The sequence below is a fragment of the Odocoileus virginianus genome, chromosome 2, assembly GCF_023699985.2.
Source record: "Odocoileus virginianus isolate 20LAN1187 ecotype Illinois chromosome 2, Ovbor_1.2, whole genome shotgun sequence".
In the NCBI taxonomy this organism is placed as follows: Eukaryota; Metazoa; Chordata; class Mammalia; order Artiodactyla; family Cervidae; genus Odocoileus; species Odocoileus virginianus.
This window is the reverse complement of record NC_069675.1, coordinates 67,306,851-67,333,522: the sequence shown is the minus strand read 5'-3', so window position 1 is coordinate 67,333,522 and position 26,672 is coordinate 67,306,851. Positions and strand designations below refer to the sequence as shown.

At 50.1% G+C, this 26,672-nt stretch overlaps 1 protein-coding gene across 1 annotated transcript in view; it reads left to right on the top strand.

The window, feature by feature from the left end:
* The window catches only part of TOGARAM2 (TOG array regulator of axonemal microtubules 2), a 41,771-nt gene that overhangs the window by 13,001 nt on the left and 2,098 nt on the right, over window positions 1-26,672 (top strand). Inside the window, exons 8-18 of the mRNA XM_070472789.1 lie at window positions 1,912-2,062; window positions 2,291-2,455; window positions 4,354-4,507; window positions 5,361-5,466; window positions 6,254-6,489; window positions 8,358-8,516; window positions 12,846-12,963; window positions 13,358-13,452; window positions 14,981-15,173; window positions 16,050-16,266; window positions 24,249-24,335. Of these exons, the coding sequence (XP_070328890.1) occupies window positions 1,912-2,062; window positions 2,291-2,455; window positions 4,354-4,507; window positions 5,361-5,466; window positions 6,254-6,489; window positions 8,358-8,516; window positions 12,846-12,963; window positions 13,358-13,452; window positions 14,981-15,173; window positions 16,050-16,266; window positions 24,249-24,335 (1,681 nt within the window). The remainder of the gene's footprint in view (window positions 1-1,911; window positions 2,063-2,290; window positions 2,456-4,353; window positions 4,508-5,360; window positions 5,467-6,253; window positions 6,490-8,357; window positions 8,517-12,845; window positions 12,964-13,357; window positions 13,453-14,980; window positions 15,174-16,049; window positions 16,267-24,248; window positions 24,336-26,672) is intronic.

Below are 26,672 nucleotides of genomic sequence, written 5' to 3'. Positions count from 1 at the left end.
TCACTGCTATGGTCATCCTTCGAAACAGAGATGTAAGAGTGCAATAAACATATCTTGAAAGCCTGCTATGTGCTATGGGATCCAGTGATGCTGATAAGGTCCAGGTACCACATCCTCCCTCTCTAGCAACAGGTGACAGACCATGGGACAAAGGAGGAATAATTCAGGGCCATGAAATGATCTCATCCTCTACCCACCTTAGCCACTCACTCCCATGGTCATACCGTAGACCTTGGCACTGCAAATAACATCTACCCCACCATCATCTCAACCTCAAGCAGCCCATTTGCTCACTTCCTTCTGCTAATGTTCTAGCTCAATCCATCTGACATCCCAACTCCAGTACTTGTCCTTCTCCTGCATCAACAATAATTTCCTTGACACTGGATCATCCCCACCAGCATCTTAGCTCTCTCTCATCTTAAGAAAACCAAACCAGAGCAAAAATTCTGCCTTGTCTCTTGACCAGTTCTCTCCTGAGTGTGGGCCAGTAGGTTTAGTTCCCGCAGCCCCGCTGAAATTGCCCCCATTGAGGCACTGGTGGATCCACCATCCCATGTGCAGCAGTCTCAGTGCTCTTTCAACTTGACCGATTGCCAGCTTTTGTGGCTCATCCTTCTTGAATTCCCCACCAAGGAATGGAAATGAGGGCTGCTTCTTTCTTGCCTCTCTGACTACGCCAGTTACACCCTTCCTGGTGCTTCTTTGCTGACCCCTCCCTGTCTTCCTGACCTCTGTGATGGCACTCGCAGAACTCACACCTCTAGCATCTTGTCTATTTATACTGACTGCTGTAACCTGATACCTGACCTAAGGCATTAGGTACCACCTCTATGCAGAGGGCTCCCAAATCTCCCTCTCCAGCCCAGAGCTTCCCCTGAACTCCTGGAGTTGTTAAATTATATGACTGCATTTATATAGCACTGATACTCAACATCTGCATTTAGGTCTTTAGTTATATTTCCAACTTACCTTATCCAAGATTTTAAATGTGGAATTCTCACCCACCCCACCCCAAAACTTCCTTTTCCCAGTGTCCTCTCTCTGTGAATGGCAGTAAAAGGCAACTCCAGACTTCCAGCTGCTCTGACCCCAAATCGCAGGCCCATCCCACCTCCTGTCTCTCTTATCCCACACCTCATGTATCAGCCAAAGCTGTGGGCTCTACTTTTGAACTTGTCCAGAATCCGGTCATTCTATCATTTTTCTGGTTATCCTAGTCCAAGTCCTGCCACATGGAAATTCTTGGTTCTATTTTTGCAACTTCTTGTGAATCTTTAATTATGTCAAAATAAAAAGTTATAAAGAACAATACTTAGAGAATTCCCCCCACCCAGCCAAAAAAAGAAAAAGGAAAAAGAAGAGGGAATCAGATCACGCCACTCTTCTGTTCAGAACCTCCAGTGACTTGCTGTGTCCTCCAGAAGAGAAGCCCAAGTCCCGACATGGACCACTAGGCCTAGTGTGCTGTGGCTCCTGCCCCAACCCCACCACTTCCAACCTGTGTCCTGCCTTGCCTCTGACTCTGGGCACCCCCACCAGTGTCCTCCTCGGGGCTCACAGCCACACCCAGCAGCCCCTAGACTCAAGGTCTGCTCCTTACTTTGTTTCTGTTTCTGCTTCAATTTCACTGCCTTGAGATCTCCCTACCTGAAACAAACCCCATCACCTTGTGTCCCTTACTTTCCTTCCCGTGCATGGTTGCCTGACATTAGAGGCTGGTCTGTTTGCTGCCATCTCACCACTCCACATAGTTCTTTGGGAGCAAGGCCTTTGAGTTTTTGATCATTTTCAGAACAGCCATCAGCACCCAGGAGCCACTCATGTTCCTGATGACTGAATGAATGAAGAAGGTATAGAAAGCACAATTGGGTCTGCAAGGTGACAGAGTTTGCTCTGACCTTGTGCCAGATTCAGGTCACCATTGCCAGGTCTGCCCAGGAGAAGATGAGGCTGAAGCAGATGAAGGAGATGGAGTTACTCCGCAGGGCAAAGGAGCCGGAGAGGGACAGAGAGCTCACTTCCCAGAGCCTGGTCTCCCGGAGAACCTTGATGAAAGAAGGTACTAGGTGTTTGGGGAAGGCGCCTTCAGGCTGGGGACACTCCTTCACCAACACCTGGGCCAAAAAGAGAACATTTCCACACTTCCCATCCACACAGTCTCCACCCTGAGACTGGACAGGGAGTCACCTTTGCTCTCACATAGTTCACCGAAGAGCCAATTTCCAAAGTGGGGGGTCTGGGGCCAGGCAGGACCAGCTCTGTCCACGGACTTTCTCTGCCTCCACAGGCCTCCTTCCCCTCCGGGGCAGCGGGACCCTGTCTGTACCCACCGGGCTGAGCAGCCCCCGCAGGAACAACCTTGGCGTCACCCTGAGGAAGCGGGCCAGCCGGGCCTCATTGCCCAGCATCCCCATCAGCAAGCAGGAGCCCAGCTTTGCCCGCCATGCTTCAGGTGGGGCCCGGACCAACTGGTGGGGGGCACGTATCTGTCTCTCGGTATGCTGTCTTGGATGCTGAGGGGCATGGCAAGGGTGACCTCTGCTGCTCTGTTTCTGCTGCCCTTGTGAGAGCAGGGGGCAGCCTGGGATTGCCAGAGAGAGGAACAGTAGAGTGTCTGTGGGCCAGCCTGGGGACCCAGGCTGTTGTAACGGGAATTGTGGATGGCTGGACAGGTGTGCCCAACCTGTGTGACATGTCCTAGAGGACCCACCAGAGCACCAGGATCACAGATGCTGATAACAGCCTCTGTGGAAATATCTGGAAACACCCGGAAGAGAGAAAAGGGTTCTGGGAAAATCTTGGGTTCCTGCCTGTTGCCTTATAAAATGTCAGGGCTGGACAGGGCTGATTACAGACTGGGATGCAAGGACCTGAAGTTTCTGTGGGACACTCAGGAAGGTGGAGGGGAGGCCCTGTCCCCATTCCACCAAAGGAGGGTTTATTTTGCTTCCCCTTTTGGCATATTAGGCCTCCATGTGGGATTTCATTTGAAACGATTTTGCTACAAAAGGACATTTGAAAACCATCAACTTGGTTCAGAGTTTCTTTAAGTATAGGATATTGTAAGACATCAGTGGGAGAATAGAGCATCATTAGGGTGCTAGAAATAATACTGGCTCACCTTTCTATTTCATTCTCTTTCTATTCTTTTGATACCATCAAGTTGAAAGCCTTAATCTGGTGCTAATTTTTAACACCTTACTAAGACTTTTGAGTCTCCTTTTTAAACAAAGAGATCTTCCTCCTGGCTAGAAAAATCAGAAGCTGACTGCCACTTTGCAGTGAGAGTTTACAATATTCTTTTACTTTGACTGTAAATATTTATCACACCCTATGACAAATAATCATTTACCAATTATGGTAGTGATATAAATTTCCCTTAAATAAACTTATTTAGGGTTTGAAAAGTGAGTTGAGGAAAAATACCACATAAATAAGGGTACAAGTACTTAAGAGACGTGGCAAAAAAAACAAACCATGGAAGTGGTAACTGAATGGTTGGTACTTGGGAAACATTGATCTTTCTAATCTAAGCTACTTATTTCATAGACAATAGACTGAGACCCAGAGACTCAAAGTCACCCAAGAGCACCCAAGGTCACTCGAGGTGATGGTGGCCCATAGGGACTTAGACTTTGGCTGATGACTCTTGATCCATTGGCAAAGCTGAGAAGAGAATCCAAGAATGAATGAGGTCTTTGTGTCTTGGCTTAAAGGAGAGTACTACCCCTCAGCTCATTCTTGCCTTGGACCTCCTGGGTATGGCATTGTGAAAAGTCATGTAAAGACGTACCTCTGCAGAGAACCAGGCGGGAAGTGAGAGATCTGGATTCCAGTCCTGGCTCTGCTAATGAAGGAGCTGAGGGACTGTCCGGGGGACCCCGGCTTCACCAGAGGATGGAGAATTGAGGAGGAGGAGGAGGAGGAGGAGAAGTCGTAACACAGGCTCCTGGGTGGGGACAGGGTTAGAGCCAGGGAGTCATTCCTTGATAGACTTGCTGGCCTCACCTCCGGTCACAGACAGGGCAGGATTGGGGACGAATCACCAGCTGGGTGGGCTTGGTCACGTGACATCAAGCAACCTATCACAGGCCAGTTTATTTATCATAATCAGGTTAGCAATGGTAGGGATAAAAACGGTCAATGAGAGGTAGGAGTTAGGTGGTCTCCATGGTTCCCCAGGGAGTGCAGCCCAGGCCCTGGCTTCTAGGCCTCACGAGTCCATTCACCCTGCAGACCCCCCACTCCGTCTTCCCTTCCTCAGTCAGGTGGGTTCAGTGCCGTCCTGTGGAGGCCTCAGGTCTTCTGGGTGAACCCCCCCCCGCCCCCACTCCTCTCCTTTTCTTGCAGCTCAGTCCTTACCCGCGGTGCTCACTTTGGGGTCTCCTGAGTGGGAAGAAGAGGAGGAGGAGATGGATCTTCGAGCCTTCAGGGAGTTGAGGCCTTTCTCGAACCCTGAGCTGGGGCTGGTGGATGCCCTGCAGTGCCTGGAGAGCAGTGACTGGTGAGGAAACAGCTGTGACCGGGTAGGGGTGGGGCCGCAGAGGAGCGCCTGCCCCGCGCCCCTCCCCCACTGCAGACCCTGGTCCCGCGGAGCGGGAGGGGTGGGGGAGGGGGAGTGCGTGAGTCCCACCGGCATCGTCTGTTCTGGACTGCCAACAGTCCTGTGTGCCCCAGAGCCGGGCCTAGGAAGTACAGTCTGACTCTGCAAATGCTTCCCTGGGGACTTGAGGAAGGTCAGAGTCCTTCCTTTCTCTAAGTTAAGTTCATTCCGCTCCGGTGTCCCTCCCCCACACAGTCTTGTGTGCTGTGTGCTAAGTCGCTTCAGACTGTCTGACTCTGTGTGACCCTATGGGCTGTAGCCCCCCAGGCTCCTCTGTTCATGGGATTCTCCAGGCAAGAATACTGGAGTGGGTCACCATGCCCTTCTCCAAGGGACCTTCCCAACCCAGGGATCGAACTCGGATCTCTTATGTCGCCTGCATTGGCAGGCGGGTTCTTTACCGCTAGCGCCACCCGTCTTAGTCCTGAGCAAAGTGATGACTTGAGGTCCCGTTTGCGGGAAGGCCTCCTTCAGTCCTCATGGTCAAGAGCCTTCTCTTGCAGGCACAGGCTCTGTGGGTGGCATAGGCCTGGGTCGTGGGAGTGGGCCTCCATCCTGGGTTGGGCTGGGTCACGGACCCCGTAAAATGGCCTGTATTGGACTGTTGGTGTTTCAGCCTGGCTGTAACACCAGGGCACTGCCGCTGACGCCATCAAATCCCTCCCCACTGTGGCGGGGGTGGTGGCAATGTGGGCACCCTGTGTAGAGTGCCCTCCCCCAGTCACCTATGACAGGGCCTGGACTTGCTTCTCAGGCAGATGAAGGAGAGGGGCCTGGTGAGCATCCAGCGCCTGGCAGCCTGTCACTCGGAGGTCCTCACCGGGAGGCTACATGATGTGTCCTTGGCCGTGACCGGGGAGGTAAGGGCTCCTGTGTCCTGTGTGCTCCGCTTGACCCCCAGCCAGTCCCCCTTCCCTGGTGCTACTGCTGGTGCTGGTCACACAGCAGCTGCAGAGGGGCCCATGGCTCCCAGGGCATCCCTGTTTATTTCTCTGCTCTCAGCCACTGAGGTGGGAGCTAGACACCCATTTCTTAGATTGGAAAACTGAGGCCTGGAGTTTCCTTATTTCTAATCTCTGGGTATTGAAATAGTCAGAATCCTATGTGCCCATCTGTCACAGCCCTGCGTTGTCCTCTGTACTTAGAATGCCTGAGGAGGGGTGGAATGTTCTGGGCTAGATCTCCAACTTGTGGGCAGTTGTAACATTTCCCAAATCCTTTCTCCTGTGAGGCTAAGGCTTGGCCTAGGCCAGGCCCAGATGGGCAATAAAGATGTATCTTATCACAAGTGGAGGCAATGCCTCCTGTCCTTGGGAGTAGACTGTCCCTGTTGGGGGCCTTGTGAAGATCAAATTAAACATCAATTGTAAAAGTGCTTTCAAGACTAAGTATTATACAAATTTCAGATGATAATGATAATAGTAGGATTGATAAGTATGATGATAACAAAAGTAATGGTGTTTTTTTTAAAATGAGACTGTTCTGCCCAGAGCTACTGCAGGGTTTCCATTTCCAGTCTGGTGAGGCCTAGGCCTGGGTGAGGGTGGGGGCCACAGGAGAGGTGGTGCAGGGTTCCTCCTTCCGATGTGTTGGAGCCCTTGGCAGGGCCCAGCAGTCCTGCAGGTCCCCCGCCCATCTCTCTCCAAGGTTACCAACCTCCGCTCCAAGGTGTCCCGCCTGGCCATCAGCACCCTGGGAGACCTCTTCCGGGCCTTGAAGAAGAACATGGACCAGGAGGCCGAGGAGATCACCCGCTGCCTGCTCCAGAAGATGGCAAACACCAGCGGGTTCATCCAAAGGGCGGCCAACCGGTCCCTGGGGGCCATGGTGGAGCACGTGACCCCCGCCCGCTCCTTGGTGGCCCTCACCTCCGTGGGCATCTAGTACGTGGGGATCCGGTGGGGGAGCAGCCTGGGGAGGTCAGGCAAAGGGAAGATGCGCTGGGTAGGGGCAGAGCAGGGAGATGGTGCAGGTGCCTCAAGCATTTCCCCTGGAGAGAAAGACCCCTGCTCCCCGGTGGGCCTCTCTCCCGCCTGGGCCAGGCTGGGGATAATGAGGGCAGCTTGTAGCTGTCCCAGGCCCCAGCTGGGAAGGGATGGGTGCTACTGTCTGCTCAACACTGGGAAGCTCGAAGTGGCCATGGTACTGTCCCCGGAGATGGGGTGGCAGAGGCAGCCTCAGCCCAGGCCTCACTGTACCCAGGGGAGGGATGCTTCTTTCTGATGAAATCTGGACCATGAGCAGAGCAAGGCACAAAATCTGCTCTAGCTGGCCCCACTTGGCCTTCTGGAGAGGAGGGTACAGGCTGATGTCGGAACCCTTCTGCAGCCAGATCTGCTTTCTCTTTACAAAAACCAACTCCAACAGCAAAACCAGAAGCATTCCCCCAAGCCCTTTCTCCCACAGGGTGACACAGCTCTCAGCCCCGATAAGCCAGTCACTGACTGTTACGCTGGGTGGCCTGCTGGCTAGAACCCAGGGTGAGCTGTCACAACCAGAAGGCCTTTTTGCCCACAGACTCCTGAACCACATTACCGAAGTTCACAGTCTGGATTGTTACTAAACTTCCCCCAAGCTTCTGTTTCCTCATCTGTAAAAGGAGACCAGGGATAATAATAAAATTGTTGGGAAGAGTATAGGAATTCATTCATGGGGAAACGCCTGTCTCTACCTGACATTGACTGAGTGCTGATAGTGGCTGTTTTTAACTAGGGAGAAATCAATTGTACTTGTTTTCTGGATTCCTCCCCATGCCTCTGCTTCCTCACCTGCAAGATGATGACAAAAGTAGCTTGCGGAGTTGGGGAGACCTGGGTTCAAAGGTGTCTAGTGCAGTGCCTGGCAGGGAGGGTGCGCTCACAGTAAACTGAGCCAATAGATTCTTGTCAGGAGGAACCATGGGAGCCTGAAACAGGGCTGTCTGTGCATTGGAATTCCCTAGGATATTGCTTAAGTGCACATTCTGACTTGCATGCTAATGTGCTGGTCCCTGGACCACATTGAGTAGGGAAGCCTCCCTTTGTGTTCTACTGGGATGGTCCCTAGTGAGGAGGAAGGGGCCAGTGTCACCTAATGCAATGGACTGTGGACACATTGAGTTCACATAGAATGAAGTGAAAAAGAAAGAGGTGACATCCCGATGGGTTCCTCCTGTAAGATTTCAGGTTCCCCTAGAAATCACCCATCAATCTCCTATTCCACCTCCTGTCTCAATTCAGCTCAATGAACACGCAGTAAATGTCCACGAACTGCTGAAGGGTCACCATGCCAGAGGGGCACAGGGGATTCAACTGAGAGGGAGTCTTGTTGTCTGCTCCTTGGGAACCATGAGGTATCCCAGTATTTACCAGGGGACAAAGGACAGTGCCCTTCCCCCCAGGAAAGCACTAGTTTTGTCCTGGGGCTCAGAATGCAGAGGTAGGGTATCCTAGGTAGAGGAAAGGTGAGAAGTGAATTTAGCAAAGGCAGGACATGAGCTCAGGAAGGCACAGGGATGGTGGGCACGCGGTGGGCCTGGGGACGTCATGTGGCTTCATGTTCACCCCTAGTCCGTCCTCAGTTCCACTGTCAGGAAGGGACTGCTCTTCCTTGAAGATTCCCCTGAGCCATGGAGGGACAAAATTGGGAGCCCACTGTGGCATGAAACACAGAGGCACAACTGTAGGTCCATGTGTGGCAGTCTGGGGACGCCCCTCCTGCCCAAACCCCATTCCTTGACTGAGCCCTTGCCCGTGACTGGGTTTCCTTTCAGCCATCGAAACCCCTTAGTCCGGAAATGCACTGCCGAGCACCTGTCGGTCGTCCTGGAGCAGATAGGCGCCGAGAAGCTTCTCTCAGGCACCAGAGACAGCACAGACATGCTGGTGCACAACCTGGTGAGACTGGCCCAGGACTCCAACCAGGACACCAGGTAATGCAGGGCCGGGGGGATGGCTGACCTGGCCAGCCCAGAGCAGACAAGGCCATCAGCCAACCCTGAGGGTCCTGCCCATGCAGCTCAGCTTCCCCAGGGCCACGGGGAGGGACAGTTGATGGACAAAGTTGTGTCATTTCCTTACAGCTGTCATCCACCTCTCCACACCACCACAGCCAGAGCCAGGCCCGCTCAGGGAATGGTCACTACCCTCAACCTCCCATCTCTCACCTTTAACTCCCTCTCTAGCCATTGCAATCCTACCATCTGCCTCCCATCCCTCACCTTTCACTTCCCCTCTAGCCATTGCAATCTTGCTCTAGTTTCTGTCCCAGTCCAGCTCCATTCCCTATGAAGCTATCCATTCATTCATTTTGTTCAGGAGATATGTGATGTGCATTCTGTTCATTACTATGAGCACAGGTGTGAACAAGAAAAATTAGACCGCTGTTGTCTTGGATCCTACCTCCTAGTCGCATAATAAACAATTAAATAATTATGACACTTTTAGACACAGATAAGGGGCAAAACAAAAACGTAATGGGAGACAAGATAGGGACTACTTTAGGTTGAGGGTCAAGGGAGATCTCGCTACAGATTGATATTTGAGTTGAGAACTGATTGGCTAGTAGGGCCAAGCTCTTTGAGGATTTGGGGTGCAAGAGTCCCAGCAAAGGAAGGTGGTACATCCCCTGGGATGGGCTAAGTTGGGTATTGAATGATGAGAAGGCGAAGCTTGGTGGAGCACAGTGAACGAGGGGAGTGGTGGGCAGTGATGGGGAGGAGGCAAGGCCAGGCCGGGGAGGGCCTCATGGTCAGGGGTTGGGGATTTGGTAAGAGTCCTTAAAAGCTGGAGTTGGGGTCATTTATCATACTTCTCAGTTCGTGACATGTTATGTCTGGAGCTCCCACTGCTCCTGCTACAGCTCCACACTGTGTTCAGTGTTGTGTCCCAGGCGGTGCTTTCACATGGGCTGTCCCAGAGTGCGCCCGGGAAGGCAGCATCGCACGCATGCTCCCTCCCCATGCCCTCCCACAGGACTGCACCTCAGGATTGCAACCCCAAGGACTGCAGCCTTCCAGGCTCCTCCATCCATGGAATTCTCCAGGCAAGAATACTGGAGTGGGTTGCCCTTCCCTTCTCCAGGGAATCTTCCTAACCCAGGGATTGAACCCAGGTCTCCTACATTGCAGACAGATTCTTTACTGTTTGAGCTACCAGGGAGCCCCCCCCTACCCTGCCCCCGAGGTGCCTACATCCTCACAACCTTGCAATTTCTGGGTTTCACATTTTTACCCAGCTAGTGGATAGAAGTGCTAGCTCACTACTGCTTCTTTTCCTCCCTCCCTGATTGCTAATGCATTTGGGTGCTTTTTGATATCTTTGCTAGTCTTTTGCATTTTTAAAAAAAAGCTTCTCTGGAGGATTGATAGTTGGGGAGAGGAGCCAGGATGTAGGTGGGATGCTGGGTGGATGGCTACCCCAGAATCTGGGCAAGTCGTGTTGGAGGCTGCAGAAGGGGGAGGGGGTGGATTAGGGTGTATTTTGAAGGCAGAGCTGATAGCAGGTTGGTGATGAGGGTTTCAAAGAGGAATCAGAGATGAGACTTAGGTTTTCAGATGAACTGTGGGGTGAGTGAAAGGGCCATCTACTGAAGGGAGGAATATCGTCAGGGAAGTATTGAATAGGTTTGATTGGTTTGTTCTTCATCATGGGTGGGGGAAGGGACGTTAAGATCTAATACCTCTCCAGATCTAAACCCCTCACCGACTTCTCTCTCACACTGGATGGCATTGAGTGCACTTCATCTTCTTTCTTGGAACCCTATGCTTCTGGTTTCCATGGCACCACACTCCCTGGTTCTCGTCCTTCCTCTGTGTCTTTCTCCCCCACCTCCCACCACACCTGGATGCCCATGGCTTCAGGACTGTCTTCAGTCCTCACCCCCACCTTGCAGCTTTCTTTGAGCGGCACCATTACTTCCCGTGGCTCCAGTCATAGCAAAACTCTGATGTTCCCCTGTGTCTCCCTCCAGGCGGCTCCTTCTCTGAGCATCTGTCCATTTCTCTGATGCCTCCCCAGGACCCATCACCGGGATGTCCCACTGTCACCCTAAATGAATTCACTGCCTTCTCCCGAAGGTGGCTTCTCTGGCTGTGTTCCCTCTCTTATTAAAAGTCACTATTATTTACTGAGTCATCTAAGATTAAAAATGGGGAAGTTATACTTCATTTTCCCTCCACATTTTAATATCTTAGAATCCTAGGCATCTCACAGCTGTTGTTGGCCAGGCAGCAATTAAGACTTTAAGTTTTACTATCTACACAATTGCAAACTTGATCCTCGTTGCTCATCATATAAACCTTTGAATTACTGTTTGTGTTGTAGGAACTACATTATGAGACTTTGTTTGCTGGTTAGCCTTTTATATTTATTTTAAAAAGTCACTGTAGAGAATTGCTGAGTTTAATCGTTGTTTAAAGTGTCTTTAGAAATATTACACTAGTTTTGGCATTGAAATGAAGAGTTATTGTGTATGAGAAAAGGCATGGAAATAGAGTGTTGGGGCATAAATTTGATATTAATACAAACATTCATCATTGAAGGAAAGACCCAGATTCCACAGTTTCTTACAAAGCAACCATCAAGTACTTTACCTGACCTAAGGAAGGAAGGCAATTCCCATAAGAAGCGTTACTTCTGTTTCTGAGATAGCATGTAGAAGGATGGATGGCTTTCACACATGGGGCTGTGTCACTGAAGGCAGTGGAAATTGCCCGTGTCTTCTTTTTCTGTTTTTCTTTTGGAAATAAATTAATGGTGCATTTTTACAATTAATGAAGTTTTAGATTGAGTGACTATGATAATTCTGGATGCTTCAGGCTCCACCTCCAATCAGCTGCCAGACCCTTCAATTTCATCTTCTTTCGCAGTTCTTGAATTTGATCATCCTTACTTAACCCCACCCTCCTGCCTATGTCAGGCCTTAGCATCTCTTGCCTGGATATTATAGTGAACCTCCTAACAGGTCTCCTGGACCCCAGCCTGGTCCCCGAAGATCCATCCTCCACACTGCTGCCTGAGACATTAAAAAAAAATTGTTTATGTATTTATTTTTGCCTGTGCTGGGGTCTTCGTTACTTGTGTGGGCTTTCTCTAGTTGCAACGAGCGAGGCTTCCTCTTCATTGTGATGTGCAGGCTCCTCACTGCAGTGGCTTCTCTTGTTGCGGAGCACAGGCTGTAGGCACACAAGCTTAGCAGTTGCAGCTCTCGGGCCCTCCGGCGCCGGCTCAGTAGTTGTGGTACACCGGCTTAGTTGCCCTTGGCCTGTGGGGTCTTCCTAGACCAGAGATTGAACCCCTGTCCCCTGCAACGGCACCCCCACCAAGGAAGTCCTGAGACATTTTGATTTTAGTGCAAATCTGATCATTCCTCAGCTTCCTATCACCTGCAGGCTAAAGCCCAGTTCCTTCACATCTCCCTAAACTGGGTCTTACCTTCCTTCTTGTCTATCCTATTCTCTTCCTGGGTCCAGTCTCTGCCTGCTATTCTCCAACCACACACTTGCAGATCTATCAGACTGTCTTATGTGGCGTCCTCCCTTCTTCACTTCCTCCTTAATCTCATCCCATTTGTGAACTCCTACTCATTTTTTATGGCTTCCCAGGTGGCGCAGGGGTAAAGAATCTGCCCGCCAATGCAGGAGATGCCGAAGATGTGGGTTCAACCCCTAGGTTGGGAAAACCCCCTGGAGTAGGAAATGGCAACCTATTCCAGTATTCTTGCTTGGAAAATTCCATGGACAGAGGAGCCCATGGGGTTGCAAAGAGTCGGACACGACTGAGTGAGCAACTGAGCACACACTCACTCATCGTTTGAGTCCCAACCCAGGTCCCCCACTACCACCACTATTTATCAGGTAGAGTTGACCCCTCCCTCCTAGATTGCCCTACCATACCCTTTCTCGGACTTCTAAATGTCTCATGCTAGAAAAAAAGTTAATACACTTTGGTATAGCCATCCAACAGGATATTATTTAGCCATTAAAAAGTTGGGTAAAAATTGTATATACATTCTGATATCAACTAAAAATATATATGCATAGAAAAATGACTATAATAAAATAATATAAAAATTGACTAGTGGTTTTCTCCTGGTAATGGGATTATGGTCAGTGTTTGTTCTGAGTTGGGATTACTGTCATGATTAGAAAAAGTATTAAAAATTCTCTTACTATAATTAGAAAAATTATGCAAAACTGTAAAGCAAATTTATATTGCATTCCTGTGGCCGTTGTTTCATCCTGCTTTCTCTCTGATGGCAGGTTTTATGGCCGGAAGATGGTGAATATCTTGATGTCAAACACAAAGTTTGATGCATTTCTGAAGCAGTCCCTCCCGTCCCATGACTTACAGAAGGTCATGACAGCTATTAAACAGCAGGTGAGTTGGCAGCCGGCAAGGTGTGAGCTGGTCTGGGGTGGGGATCAGGGCTGAGCCTAGTAGCCTGCAACCCTCACTCGGGTCAGGGGAAGAGGTCATGCATTCTAGAGGCTTTCATTTCATCCATGATGCCTGATGGGTAGAATTTCCTTTCTGGTGCTCAAACCTGGTTCTGCCTCTCACTGCCTGTGTCCCTGGTACCTGCCTAGGTTTTCTTGCCTTTATCTTCTAAGTGGGGATCTTGACCCCTGGAAGGCTCCCCAGGGCCCTCCCAAGCTCTCCTGGGTGGAAGGGGTTATTCCTCTTGTTTCGGTCTAGACTGGAACATTTGGCACTTCCCCAGAGGGTCACCCCTTTCAGCTCATGTTGTGTGTGTGTGTGTGTATTTCTCAAGGGACTAGAAGGTGGTAATGAAATTCCATCTGCCAAAGACCGCAAGGTGTCGAGAAGTCTGGTGGCATATGAGAACGGACTGCCTGGCCAGGACGGGTACAGTAGCTCTTGTCTCCCTCGGGCTCCCCTTCCAAGACTTCTGACCATGACATTCTGCTTGGCCTGGGGTCTGCAGTGGCCCTGGGAGAGGAGGGGTATGCATTTGGGCTGCAACTGAGCCCTACTTGGTCAGCAGGACTCATGGGTGAGTTTATGGGGAGGGTTCCCCCACCCACATCTCGGGGAGGGCAAATCGTGGGCTACGGAGTATCTGCCGGTAGAGATGGATTCCTGCAGTCTCAGCTGTGTAGCTGCTGTTTAACGGGGATGGGGTCAGGCTGCATGTGAACTCAGGGTTTCTCCATCCACTTAGAGCACCTTTTGCCATCAAAGTGGCCATCCTGAGACTAATTTAGAGGCAGAGGTAGAGTCAAGGCAGGTGAGAAGGAATAGACCCAGGGATGAGAGAGTGGGCATCAGGAGGAGTTAGAAACCCAACAGGAATCTGACTGTCACTCCTGCGCCTGAAACTAAACTCCTTCTGCGGGAGAACATCTGGACTCCTTAGCTGGATCCCTGGGGGAAGCCCCCTCCACCTCTTCTGTATTAAGTTCCTGCTCTCAGCCAGCCCTCAGGTGCCCTGCCCTCCGAGTTCTCTCTTTCCTGTGCCTCTGCCTATGCAGTGTCATCTGCACCTGGAACATGCCTATTTATTCTATAAGATGTGACCCCCTCCCCACCGTGACCTTCCACCAGAAGGTTTCTCTGCCCCTCTGCCCCCATGTACCCTAGGTGGACAGGTTGCCCCGGCGTTCAATCCTTCACCTCCCTTTGGTCCATGAGCTCCTTGGGCAAAGACCATGCCTCTCATCTCATTGCTCTCAGTGTCCAGCAGAACTCTTGGCACACAGTTAGGCAAGGTATAGGGATGACTATCAGAATGAATGACGTTGGGCTCTACTGGGTGGGACCCAGGTGTAGGGCAGAACTCAGAGACCCAGGTGAGCACTGGGGGTGGGGGACACCCCCAGTTCTGTGTGAAGAGGCTCTCCTGTTGGCTGGAACAGACCAGGGGAATGTGATGGGCCTGTGATGTTAAGACAAATGTTAAGACAACAGGGCTTCTTAACATTTCCCTCTTCCCAGAGGATGTGAGCAGATACTAGATGACCAGGGGTCAGGGTGCAGGAGGAATCTAAGAGTTGAGGGAAGCCCAATTCTTAGATTAAAGTGTGTCTGTTGTCCTTCTATGGATTTCCACCCTCACTCCAGGGACCCTAACCCCATTCCTAACTTACCTTCTGAAAAGAGGGGAAGAAACAAACAAACAAACAAGAAGAAAGAGCCCCGCCCGCTGATAAGGGGACAGAACCCTAGGCACCCAATTGGCACCCTCCTGAGGAAAAGGCACTTCCAGAGTTCCCAAGGCCTGTGGCCCCAAGCAGTGGGTGGAGGGGAGGCTCAAGTGGACTAAGCTGCAGGTGAAACTCTGGTTTCAGCCCCACCTGTCTTTGGGGGCTGTGCATGGGACAAGATGTATGTTCATTCCCTGGGGCTGCCCAGGTCAGATGCTTGTTCCACGCAGGCTCAGCTCCAATGGCCCACGGCTGGTGGGGCTGCGCTCCTCCATACGGGGTGGCTTGGAGATGGTGGAACAGCTACGGGAGCTGACTCGGCTGCTGGAGGCCAAGGAGTACCAGTCTCGGATGGAAGGTGTGGGGCGGCTCGTTGAGCACTGCAGGGCCAAACCAGAGCTCATCATTGCCAACCTGGTCCAGGTGAGTGCCACCCCACACCTGTCCTGTCTCTCGCCCCAGTAGGTGCAACTTCAATCTGGAAAACTCGGGAGAGGGTTAGACATTGTGCCAGACCCTCCAGGGTAAAGGGAGCCTGACAAACACTTGCTTTCCAGTTTCCATGGTAATGACATAAGATTATCTGGAAGTGGCCAAGAGGACGGGGCATTGCTTCCTGTTGGGCACCTTGGGACCACTCAGAGACATCTTGGGCATTTTTCATCGTCCCAGCAGATTTATAGGGAGGAGGGTGGAGATGGAGGTTGCCATGGCTAAGGGCTGCCCCCAGTCCTGCTATGCGCATGAGGTTTGGTGGTAGAACATGTGGTTGACCAGGCACCTGGGCCAGGATGGCTGGATGGGTGGGTTCAGAGAAAGCACAGGTCTCGCAGTCTGGAAATGAGGGCAGATGCCTGCTTCTTCCAGGAGTGAGGCTGCTGACACTCAAGCCACATAGCAGAGTTGTTAAGACACAAGCTTGAAGTTTCGTACTAGCTGTGTGATCTGGGCAAATCATTTAACCTCTCTCAGCCTCAGTTTTTGTTTTGTTTTTTAATGGTAAACTGAGGATGAGAACCTGTGCTTCATGGGTCATTAAGATTACTCCATGAGTGAGTGCAGAATACCTAACAAGATGCTCTATGCCCTTTGCTCCCAACGAGTACTCAGTATACAGTCCTTCCCCTCTTGTCGCCTCCCCCTTTGAGAGGTGAGCTCTTCATCACTGGAAATACTCTGACATAGGCTGGATGGTCCCCATCAGGGAGGAGGAGTCCCTGCAGAGGGCAGCTGGTTGGGCTGTAGGACTCCTGCCCAGCCTGGGTTCCCATGGGCTCTTGGTTTCTGTTCCCTCAATAGGTCTTTGATGCTTTCACCCCAAGGCTTCAGGATTCCAACAAGAAGGTGAACCAGTGGGCACTGGAGTCCCTCGCCAAGATGATCCCCCTCCTGAGAGAAAGCTTACAGCCCATGCTGCTCTCCATCATTATCGCTGTAGCAGACAACCTCAACTCCAAGAACGCAGGAATTTATGCGGCTGCGGCAACGGCGCTGGATGCAATGGTTGAGAGTCTAGGTGAGCCTACTCTGAGCCCCTGCTGGGCTCTGGTAGGTGGCTGGCTCCCTCCTTGGCCCCTCTGTTAAACTTAGGATGGACATTCCCACCTTCCCTCGTTTGGAATCAGCAGAGCAGTGAAAGGCATTGATTGGCTGTCAGGCCAAACACTGAACTGGCCAAAAAGTTCATTTGGGATTTTCTGTAACGTCTTATGGGAAACCCCAAGTTACCTTTTTGGCCAACCCAACATTTCCTGCACAGGGCATGAGTGGGCAGCCCAGGGCCTCCCAGGTTCTTTATTGGCAGGCTTTTCCATGTCAAGTCCATCTGGTAGAAGTGGAGACAACCTAGTCTTGCCTCCTTGTGGTACACGATGAAAATAACTCACCCTAGGTCACACAGTGCCAAGCAAATGAGCCATTGGGGCACTGATGGAAAAACAGATGAGGATCACTGAGAAGGAGTTAGAAGGGTTGTTAACTTTTTTTTAGTTGTAGAAATAGTAGTAGGGGATGTGGTTTTGGAGCCAGGCAGGATGCTGGAGAGATAGGAGGGCAAGCCTGTTGGAAAGGACAAAGGTGACCACCTTGACTGTCTGATATAGGAGTCAGGTTGGGATCCCTTTGACTTTTTGAGTGTGGAATGAACGAGAACTTCCTTTGCAGTGATTTGGGGTGAGGAGTGGAGAGTGACAGTGGACTGGGAGATTGGGGCAGAATGAAAAGAATGAAAAAGTGGAAGCCAGGGGAGAGACATGAGGAAAGACAGCAGCTCCTCTGTCCCTTATGAGCTTTGCAGGATCACATCTTGGTTCTGGAACGTTAGGTGGAAATTTTGGTGCATCTATTTCTTTCTTTTTTCAGACATTATACTGTATATATATATATATATATATATATATATTTTTTTTTTTTTTTTTTTTGAGTCAAGCAGATTAACCAGGCTTCCCAGGTGGTGCTAGTGGTAAAGAACCTGCCTGCCAGTGCAGGAGACATGAGACACGGGTTCGATCCCTGGGTTGGGAAGATCCCCTGAAGGAGGCATGGCAACCCACTCCAGTATTCTTGCCTGGAGGATCCATGGACAGAGGAGCCTGACAGGCTACAGAGTTGGATATGACTGAAATGACTTAGCATGCACGCATGCATAGCTGATTAACAATGTTGTGGTAGTTTCAGGTGAGCAGTGAAGGGATTCAGCCATACATATACATGTATCTATTCTCCCCCAAACCTCCCTCCCATCCACGCTGGCACATAACATTGAGTAGAGTTCCCTGTGGTTATCTATTTTGTTGCTGGTTATCCATTTTGAATATAGCAGTGTGTATATGACCTTCTGTTATCCATTCCTTTGCTAGATGATTAGATGGTCATATTTGGTGTATCTAGTACACAGACTGAAGTGCAAGTTCAAAACCTCAGGTATGTGAGAATGTAGTAAATGATAGACTCGTGTCCAGACCTGTAGTCTCTCACAAACTAGTCTTGCCTTGATGTGAGGAAGTGTGTGATCTGAGAACCACTGTTGGCTCTGTTGCCATATGTTCCGATGAGCACAGAGCCATGTCCTGCCTCGGAATGCACAGAGCATCCATCCCCACAGTGCGGCTGGAAACACCGCCTGGCTCACCCACTCCTCCTCCCCATCCTGCACCCTGGCCTGAGCCCCGCTCCCTGGGGCTGGGACACCAGCTGTGTCCTTGGCTGGAGCCTCCAGGAGAAGTTTCAGTTACAAATTAAAGGCCTGGTCAGGTCCTTCTCCGCCTCTCGAGATCATAAATATTGTCAATTTCCTCTCTTCATCTCAGAGGGAATTTATGATTTGCTGAGTTTGTTGCTGTAGAACAAACAAAATAAATCCAGCTCTAAATTACAGCTTGTTCTCTGCACTGCTCTGGGTAAGTGAGATTGCTGTTGCCAATAACCAAGGCTCTTGGTAAATCACTGTGGGCCCTAGATTTATTGGGAAAACCAGCACCAAGCAAAATAGGCTTTAGCTATTTGAAGAGGCTGAGCACCCTTGTCTGGGGAGAGGAGCTTTTAACTCTTCCCCGTCCAGGGATTTTAGTTTCCCCCTTTTTGCCATTGAGTTGGCCTCCATGAGCACGCCGGAGCACCTGAACTTTGAGCTACAGAATCTGATGTCTTACTCAGTCACAAGGCTCAAGTCTCCCCTACCTGGGCCCTGCTGTACCTACCTGGGCTGGACACCCAGAAAAGGGAGCCTAGGGATGGCCTGCTTTCATGATCTGACCCACCATGAGGCAGGTTGCAGCATCCAGCAAGATGTCTATGGTTCTCCTTTCCTCCTGGAACAGGGTCTCCTTGGGGATGGCTGACAGTGCTCCCTCTGTCCATCAGCCAGAGGATTTGGTGCAAGGAGAATGGAGGCAGGGGAGGGGGGCCCTACCCTCCTCTCTAATCTTTAGGTCAGTGCCAGGCTGGAATGGAATGGAGTTGGCTTCAAAGGGATGGATGGAGCCCACTGACCCCCTGGCACAAGGCTCCTGTGGCTCCCCAAGGGTCAAGCCCAGGGTCTCGGTTCCTGGTCATTTGAGCCACGCCCTCCCAGCCTAACCAGCAGTGCTTGGTTTTGGAAGTGTTCTTAACTGTGAAGTAATGAGCTGACTTCTCAACCCATGGTCAGAACTGGTAGGATTCAGTTGCCAAGCTTTCCCAAAGAATAGTCCTCTTCTGCCTGGAATGGTCTAGGCCTGCCCTGCAGAGGAAATAAGGGATGCAAGAAACAAAACTTCCCAGTGTCCTGGGGGACTGGGTGGTGGATGTAGAGACTGCGGCAGGTGTGACAGGAGAGGAGGCGTACATCCTCTTTCCCAAATCACCCAGGCTGAGCCCGACAGCTCTAGTTGACCCTTAGCCCCCAGAGACCCCTCCTGGTAGTGGCGTGGGGTCCTTTGAGCAGGAGCTTTCTCCCAGGCTGGCTTCTTCATGCCCCATGAGGGACTCTGGGCTCCAGGCTGGAGAGGAGCTGTGAAACGCTATGAGATAATTGTATGGGAAGTTACAGCATGTTACTGCCTGTTTCCTTCCTACTCAGTGGGGCTCAAGGGGGTCAAAAACACAGCCGGGGCAGGCTCCCTTCTGGCATAAAGTCCAGTTGGCACAGCCAAACTGGGAGACTGGCCTTTTTAGGCGACCTCTTGTTTCTAGAATCGGATGATGTAGTCTGGGCATCAGACGCCACGTCTCTTCCATCTCACTTTTCCCTGGGGTGAGTGGGCCAGTGGTGTGCTGGCTGACACAGCAGGTGGGATTTCTGCCCATGTTCGTTTTGGGGGACAGTGAAAAAGGAGATATGTCGGGAGCCTTGTTCCGTGTCCTCTGCGCTTGGTCACTGCCTGCCTAAGGGCGTCTCCGGGGCTGAACCTGGAGTGTCATCTCTTCTCCTCAGCACCAAGATTTCAAGAGAGTTATTTCAGGGATCAAGGTGCTTCCTGAGCAAAGACTGGCTGGCTCTGTCTTTAGGCTCTGTTACTGGGATAGTTACAGAAGTGAGTGAGTGAAGTCGCTCAGTCATGTGTCCAACTCTTTGAGACCCCATGGACTAGAGCCTACCAGGCTCCTCTGTCCATGGGATTTTCCAGGCAAGAATACTGGAGTGGGTTGCCATTTCCTTCTCCAGGAGATCTTCCCGACCCAGGGATTGAACCTGGGTCTCCTGCATTGCAGGCAGACGCTTTACTGTCTGAGCCACCAAGGAAGCTAGTTACAGAAGAAACTTCATTAATTAAAACATTAGGCTGCTGACAGTTCACCTGGCTCCTGGTCAGACTGAGCACCAAAGAAACTGTTTAGTGCAGCCCCTGGCCATTGATGCAGGGAGCAGATAAGCTCAGCAATGGGCCGCATCAGATCTACTTTTGCTCTTTTGCTCTGATTTTAAATTCATTACTTTATACAAATCATATGACCAACATTGTATTGTTAATGAAACATAAAATTCATCCAGGCTGTCCCTCTGATATACCCACTGCTTAAAAATGTCTCTCTTCAGTTTTTTTGTCTACATGTATACAAATTTCATAATATTAATAATAATGTAAATATAATTTTGACTTTGCTCCTTTCACTTAACACCACTCAATTTCCCACGCTGTTAAGTAGTCTTTCCAGTTAGCTTTATTAAAAATATTAAGTTTACTTTCCACCTCTGTAAAAGTCATACTTATTAATTATTGAGCAAAAGAAAAATGGAAGCATTTAGAAGGAAAAAACTTACAGTCTGGACTCCTTAAAGAAACCATTGCTGACAGTTAGCATTTTTCATGTTAGGTATTTTTTTCTGTGTATATTTGTGTACGGTGTCATGATAATATTACACATTGAAATTTGCATCCTGTTTTAAAAAAAGCAGAGCATGAGTATTTACATATAATTATGCACCTGAGTCACTCTCAACAGCTCCATCATGTGCTATGTCATAGCTTGTATTTTTCTGTTTTAGTGGATCATTCCCAGTTTTCCTGCAATGAACAGATGTAGATTTAGTGGCCACAGAGAATTCAGCTGTGTGACATAACTTACTGGTAGTGGTGGTGATTTAGTCACTAAATTGTGTCTGACTCTTTGCAAGTCCATGGACTGTAGCCCCCCAAGCTCCTCTGTCCATGGAATTTTCCAGGCAGGAATGCTGGAGTGGGTTGCCATTTCCTTTTCCAGGGGATCTTCTCAACCCAGGGATTGAACCCACATCTCCTGTTTGGCAGGCAGATTCTTTACCACTGAGCCACCTGGGGAGTCATAACTTACTGAGTCTTGTGCTTATTGTTGGGAGCCCAGTTTGACTCCAGTGTCTTTGCTGCCACTGTCTGTGATACCATGTTTTTTTAATGCTTTCTTAAAAGCTCTTCTCTGGCTTCCCAGTAGCCTGGGGATGACATGGCCTGGTAGCCTTGGAATCATCTTGAATGGGACAGGTGTGAGGCCTGCTAGACCTCAGCCCATTGTGGAGAGGGGAGACTAGGCTCAGGGAGGCCAAGATGACTGGCTTGCCAGCCCATGGCTACTTTCTCTATACTGAAGCCTTTGCTTGCCCCTTTGTGTGGGCAGCACCAAGGCTAGTGTGGCTTCTTGTGGTACGTAAAAGGAGCCTATGAAAACCCTGGGTTAGGCTAATTGAGCATGGATTTTTAAGTTTTTGAAAGTTAGATTCCAGCCTCTTAATTGAAGAGGATTCAATTAAGGTTGCTGAGGTTCATGAAAGTTGCTGGGCTTTCAGAGTATTTTAGGGTAATCATAGTAATCGTAGCAACAATAACTTATATTTGCATATCCTAAGCAGCTCTGTGTGGAAAGTACTAATATCATCCCCATTTTATAGATGGTAAACTGAGGTTTAGAGAGGGTGACTTGTCCAGTGTCTCACAGTGAAACACGGAAGGGCCAGGGTTCAGATCCAGGTGATCTGGACCCAGTTTACCCCCTCAGCCACTATCCTTTACTGACTCCCAGTAAACCTGGGAGTGACCGAAAAGGTGAGCTGTCACTATGGAATTAGTCAGAGGCAGAAAGGCAGCTACTTGGGGTGGTATCTGGGGTGCATAGACCAGTTTAGGCCAACCTAGTGTGTCTGCTTTAGCATTGCCTTGCTGTCCATAGCATTTATTGGGCATCTTGTGTATCAGGCACCATGGGAGCATGAGCTGGCACAGATGTCCACTGGCTGTGCATTTTCAAGTATTCCCCAAGATCTCCACTTCTCTTAGGCTCCGGGAGGTCATGTCAGTGGCTGGGAGTAGGGAGGTCCAGCGGCACCCAGAGAACGTTCTGGACTGAGTGTTGATGGGGGAGAGCAAGAGGGAGAAGTCCTTGTTCCCAGAGGTGAGCTCATGGCTATCATTAGCCATGGGTGGGGGGACAACCAGAAGCACCTGGAAGCAATAATGCAGGTGATGTTGATATAAAAATCTATTCTTACACATTTATAGCTTTATCGGGAAATCCTGAGACCACTTCTTGCTAACTGAAATGTTCTAGAACCTGGTATCTCTTTTGTCTCCCCGAACAAATTATTTTAGACTATGGAACTTTTGCAAGTTGCAGAGATGCACAGGATGTACATGTATATATTTTCTCCTCTGTGTTTCTTACAGGTCTCAGCAGGGAAGCAAGGGAAACATAAGTTAGCTCTTAGCTAGAATGGCTGCCTGAAGGGAAAAACAAAGCTTTGATTGCCCATCTCTGGGGATGCTGAGGCTCCGTGCTGAGGCATGGAAGGAGCTCAGAGAAGGTGGCACATGCCTGGAAAAACTTCCTTAGGCAGGTTGCTAATCTCTGTCTCCTGGAGAGAAATCTGGCCTTGAGATGGTCAGCTCCTGAAATAGGACACCCTTGCTGGGTGCACCTCACCTCCCAGAGCCACATCCCTGAAGAATGCATTTTGGCTCTTGCTCGCCTCCCATGGAATTCTGCTGTGTCTGCAGTGATTGCAGATATTGGGAGCTGTGTGTGCTGGGCACCTCCTCAGATCTTGGGGCGGGGCGGGGGGGGGGGGCAATCCAGGAATAAGAGGAGTCCGTTCCTGCCTTGTGTATTGTCTGGGTTAGCACCCCTTTCTCAGGTAAAGGGCCACTTGCTTCATCTTGCAGATCTTTGATGAAGGATACAGGACTTCAAGTGTAGTAGTTTGGGAAAGGAGGTGTCAGCTAGGATGGGGAAGAGGGAACGGCTTCTGAAATCAGTAGCTGTGGGATCTGGCTGGAGTTAACTTTAGAAGTACAATCAAAGAAGGTCAGTGAGTCTCTTTATCCCCAGAACATCCCCCAGCCCATTTGCTGGGGCTTTATCATTAGTGGTCCATCTCTAATAAACACTCCTTTAAAAGTGAGAAGCACTCCGGCCCCAGGCTTCCTCCATGGGTATGACTGGAGTGCTGAGTATAGGGGCGCAGGAAGGTTATAAATAAACTACCGAAAGATCATTTGTGCCCGCCCCCCACCATCCCCAACCTGCACATTCTCTCCTCTGATCCTACCAGAACCAGCCAGGGCTTCTGCTCCAGATAAGGTGACCAACCATCATGGTTTCCCAGGGATGCGGGGCTTTCAGTGCTAAAATGGGGAAGGTTCTGGGCAGATGGAGACATGTTGGTCACTGTAGCTCCAGAACCCCCCAGGCTCTTGCTCACATGAGCATGGAGCCTCCCACTCTCTGTAAGAGTTCATGATCAAGTGTTCATCTCTTTGACAAAGGAGTCTCTTGAAGGGAAACAGGAGCAGAAGGAGGACCATGTTTCATTTAGTTCTTAGTTCCATGCCTGTTATGTAGTGGATCTCAGTAAATGTTCAGTGTGGAAATAACTGACTCTCTGGCTATGGGCATATTCTATTGGTTAGAGCCCAAGTTTGGGCTTTGAGGAGATACATGATTTCTGAATTCTGATCCTAGTTATGCTTATGGCCCAGTGCCTCAGTTTCCCCTAAAACTATATATCCACATCTGTATCCATTCATCCATCTTTCTCTATATATCATTCATCTATCTGTTATTTATTAATATCATCTATATATATCATATGCTTTGTCTGTCATCCACCTATTATCTATATCTATCATCTATAATACATATCTGTCTACCTACCTCTCAATTATTTAGTTATGTTGCTCTCTCTCTCATTTACCAATCATGCATCTAGCATCAGTCATCTGTATCTGTCTGTCTATCTACCTATCTACCTACCTATTTTGCTCTAAAGCTCACAGCAGTTTTGAAGAAACATAGACAATATGAACCAGATCTGCTGGGAGTAAATGAGGCTTATGTGGGCACCAGAATAGCTGTCATAGGCCACTCACTGTTCCTCAAACACTCTATGTACATTCACTATTTTTCCAGGCACCATTGTAACCTGGAAAAATTAATCCAGCTTCCCTAAGGGGCTCTTCCTTATGAAGGTGCGGCGGGTACCTTGCCCTGAACAACTGGTGCCTCTTCTCAGGCCACGGCATCATGACCGCTGACACTGTCCTTCTCTTCCAGACAACCTTGGCCTTCTACAAGTGTTTGCAGGACGAGTGCGCTTCCTGAGTGGCCGCGCTGTGCTTGATGTCACAGAACGTCTGTCCGGTGAGCACACAGCCTTCCAGCCCATCTCTCTTCTTCTCTCCTGGCATGTAGTTGAACCACCCACTTATCTTAGACAAAAAAATCATCAAATAATCCTACAGACCATTTAAAGAATGTGATAAGCTGCTTGCTTAAAAAAATGTATTATTTACTGGGCTATGCTGGGTCTTAGCTGGGGCACAAAGGTTCTTCGATCTTCCTGTGACAGGCAGGATTTTTTCTTTTTTTGTTGCGGCATGCAGGATCTGTAGTTGTGGCATGTGGGATCTAGTTTCCCTGACCAGAGATTGAGCCTGGCCCCCCTGCCTTGGGAGCATGGAGTCTTAGTCCCTGGACCGCCAGGGAAGTTCCAATAATCTGCTTTTAAAAAATAATTCCAGGGGTGCTCAGTGTGTGTTGCCTGCCTGAGGGCATCATTCCTGCTCCTCTGCCCACCCTCATCTCTTGCTCCTGGTCTTGCCTCTGCACCCTGGTTCAATCCTCCCAGGGCCCCTGGAGTGGCCCCTTACTTCTGGTCCAGATGCCAGGCCTCCTTCAAGCAGATGGCCTGGGCGAGGTCGGGCTGGGGGCTACGATGCAGCTTCAGGGTCAGGTTAGGGTGCCCTGAAGTGAGAATGGGGTCATGTAACACCTTGGGTATCAGACAATGAACCTTTTTCTGTTACTCAAAATCAGCATTCTCTGATTATACAGGTACTTTATGGGCCCCAGAGGTGAGTGGGTATCCATTTACTGTAAATATTACCCATCTGTTTCCAAGAGAGCTCAAAAACAAGAGTTTCTACATAGCTCTTCTATTAACTCCATGTCAGTCAGGAACAGGGAAGAAAATTTCAATTGTCACAAGGCATGGACTAATAATAGCACAGCTTACCAGGGGAGTAAATCTTCTGCTAATTACTTCAGCTGCCTTTTAAGCTGGACTTTAATGGCATTTTCCTCATGATGCTGGGGCTGTTAGCTAGGGGGGCACCCAGCTTCCCTCAGGCAAGTGAATGTGGATTGAGAGTGGAAGTGAGCTTTCTGGGGCCAGGGTGTAGGCCTTTCACTGCTGGGGGAGAGAGTTCAGGGGAGAGGCATCAGTGGAGGAGGAGTGGGTGAGGTGTGACAGGTTAGGGGGAGGTGAGCCCTTCACCCTTTGGTGGGGTCAGGGAGCCCTGCCTGGGCCCAGCTCCTGGGATAGTTTTTGTAGGAAATACGCTATACACTGGGTTGGTCCCGACAGTTTTCACCTCTATGCTCTCAGGAGAGATTCAGTGGAGATTTAGGAAACCTTTGAGTTATTTGTTGTTGTTCAGTAGTTCAGTCGTGTCTGACTCTTTGTGACCCCATGAACTGCAGCACGCCAGGCTTCCCTGTCCTTCCTTATTTCCTGGAGTTTGCTCAAACTCATGTCCATTGGGTCAGTGATACCATCCAACCATCTTGTCCTCTGTCATCCCCTTCTCCTCCTGCCTTCAATCTTTCCCAGCATAAGGGTCTTTTCCAGTGAGTCAGTTCTTCACATCAGGGGGCCAAAGTATTGGAGCTTCAGCTTTAGCATCAGTCCTTCCAATGAATAGTCAGGGTTGATTTCCTTTAGGCTTGACTGGTTTGACCTCCTTGCTGTCCAAGGGTCTCTCAAGAGCCTTCTCCAGCATGACACTCACATCCATGCATGACCACTGGAAAAACTATAGCTTTGACTATACGGACCTCTGCAAAGTGATGTCTCTGCTGTTTAATATGCTGTCTAGTATAGGGGCTTAATCGGATGATTGGTTTTCCTTCCCTTCCCTCTGGCGGGCCCCCGACTCCTCCCCCTTGCTCCTTCCTGGTCCCTTCCCCCTTCCCCTCCCCTAGCTCCTCCCCTCCCTTGTTCCTCCCCCACCACTTGCTCCTCCCATTTTCCCTAGCTCCTCCCCTCCTTTGGTCCTCCCCACCACTTGCTCCTCCCATTTCCCCTAGCTCCTCCCCTCCCTTGTTCCTCCCCCCACCACTTGCTCCTCCCATCTCCCCTTTCTCCTCCCATTTCCCCTTGCTCCTCCTACCCTCCCACCGCCCTTGGGGCTGACCACGTGGCTTCACGGTTAACTGCCCTCCCTTCTCAGCCTGTTTCCAGCACAGGGAACGTAACTCTCACTTCTTGGTTCCCATGTTATGACATCAACGTGGCTGAGTTGGCTCCCTGGGTGCAGTCCTGCCTTCCCAGGAATGAGGACCTCCTTGACTTTGGAGGGCTGTGTGTTACTGGGCGTGCCCCAAGAGGCCCCCAGTGTGGGGTGCAGGAACCCTGAGGGTATGGCCGGAAAGTCAGGGTACACAGTCCACAGGAGATGGCACAAGGAAAGCCTCAGG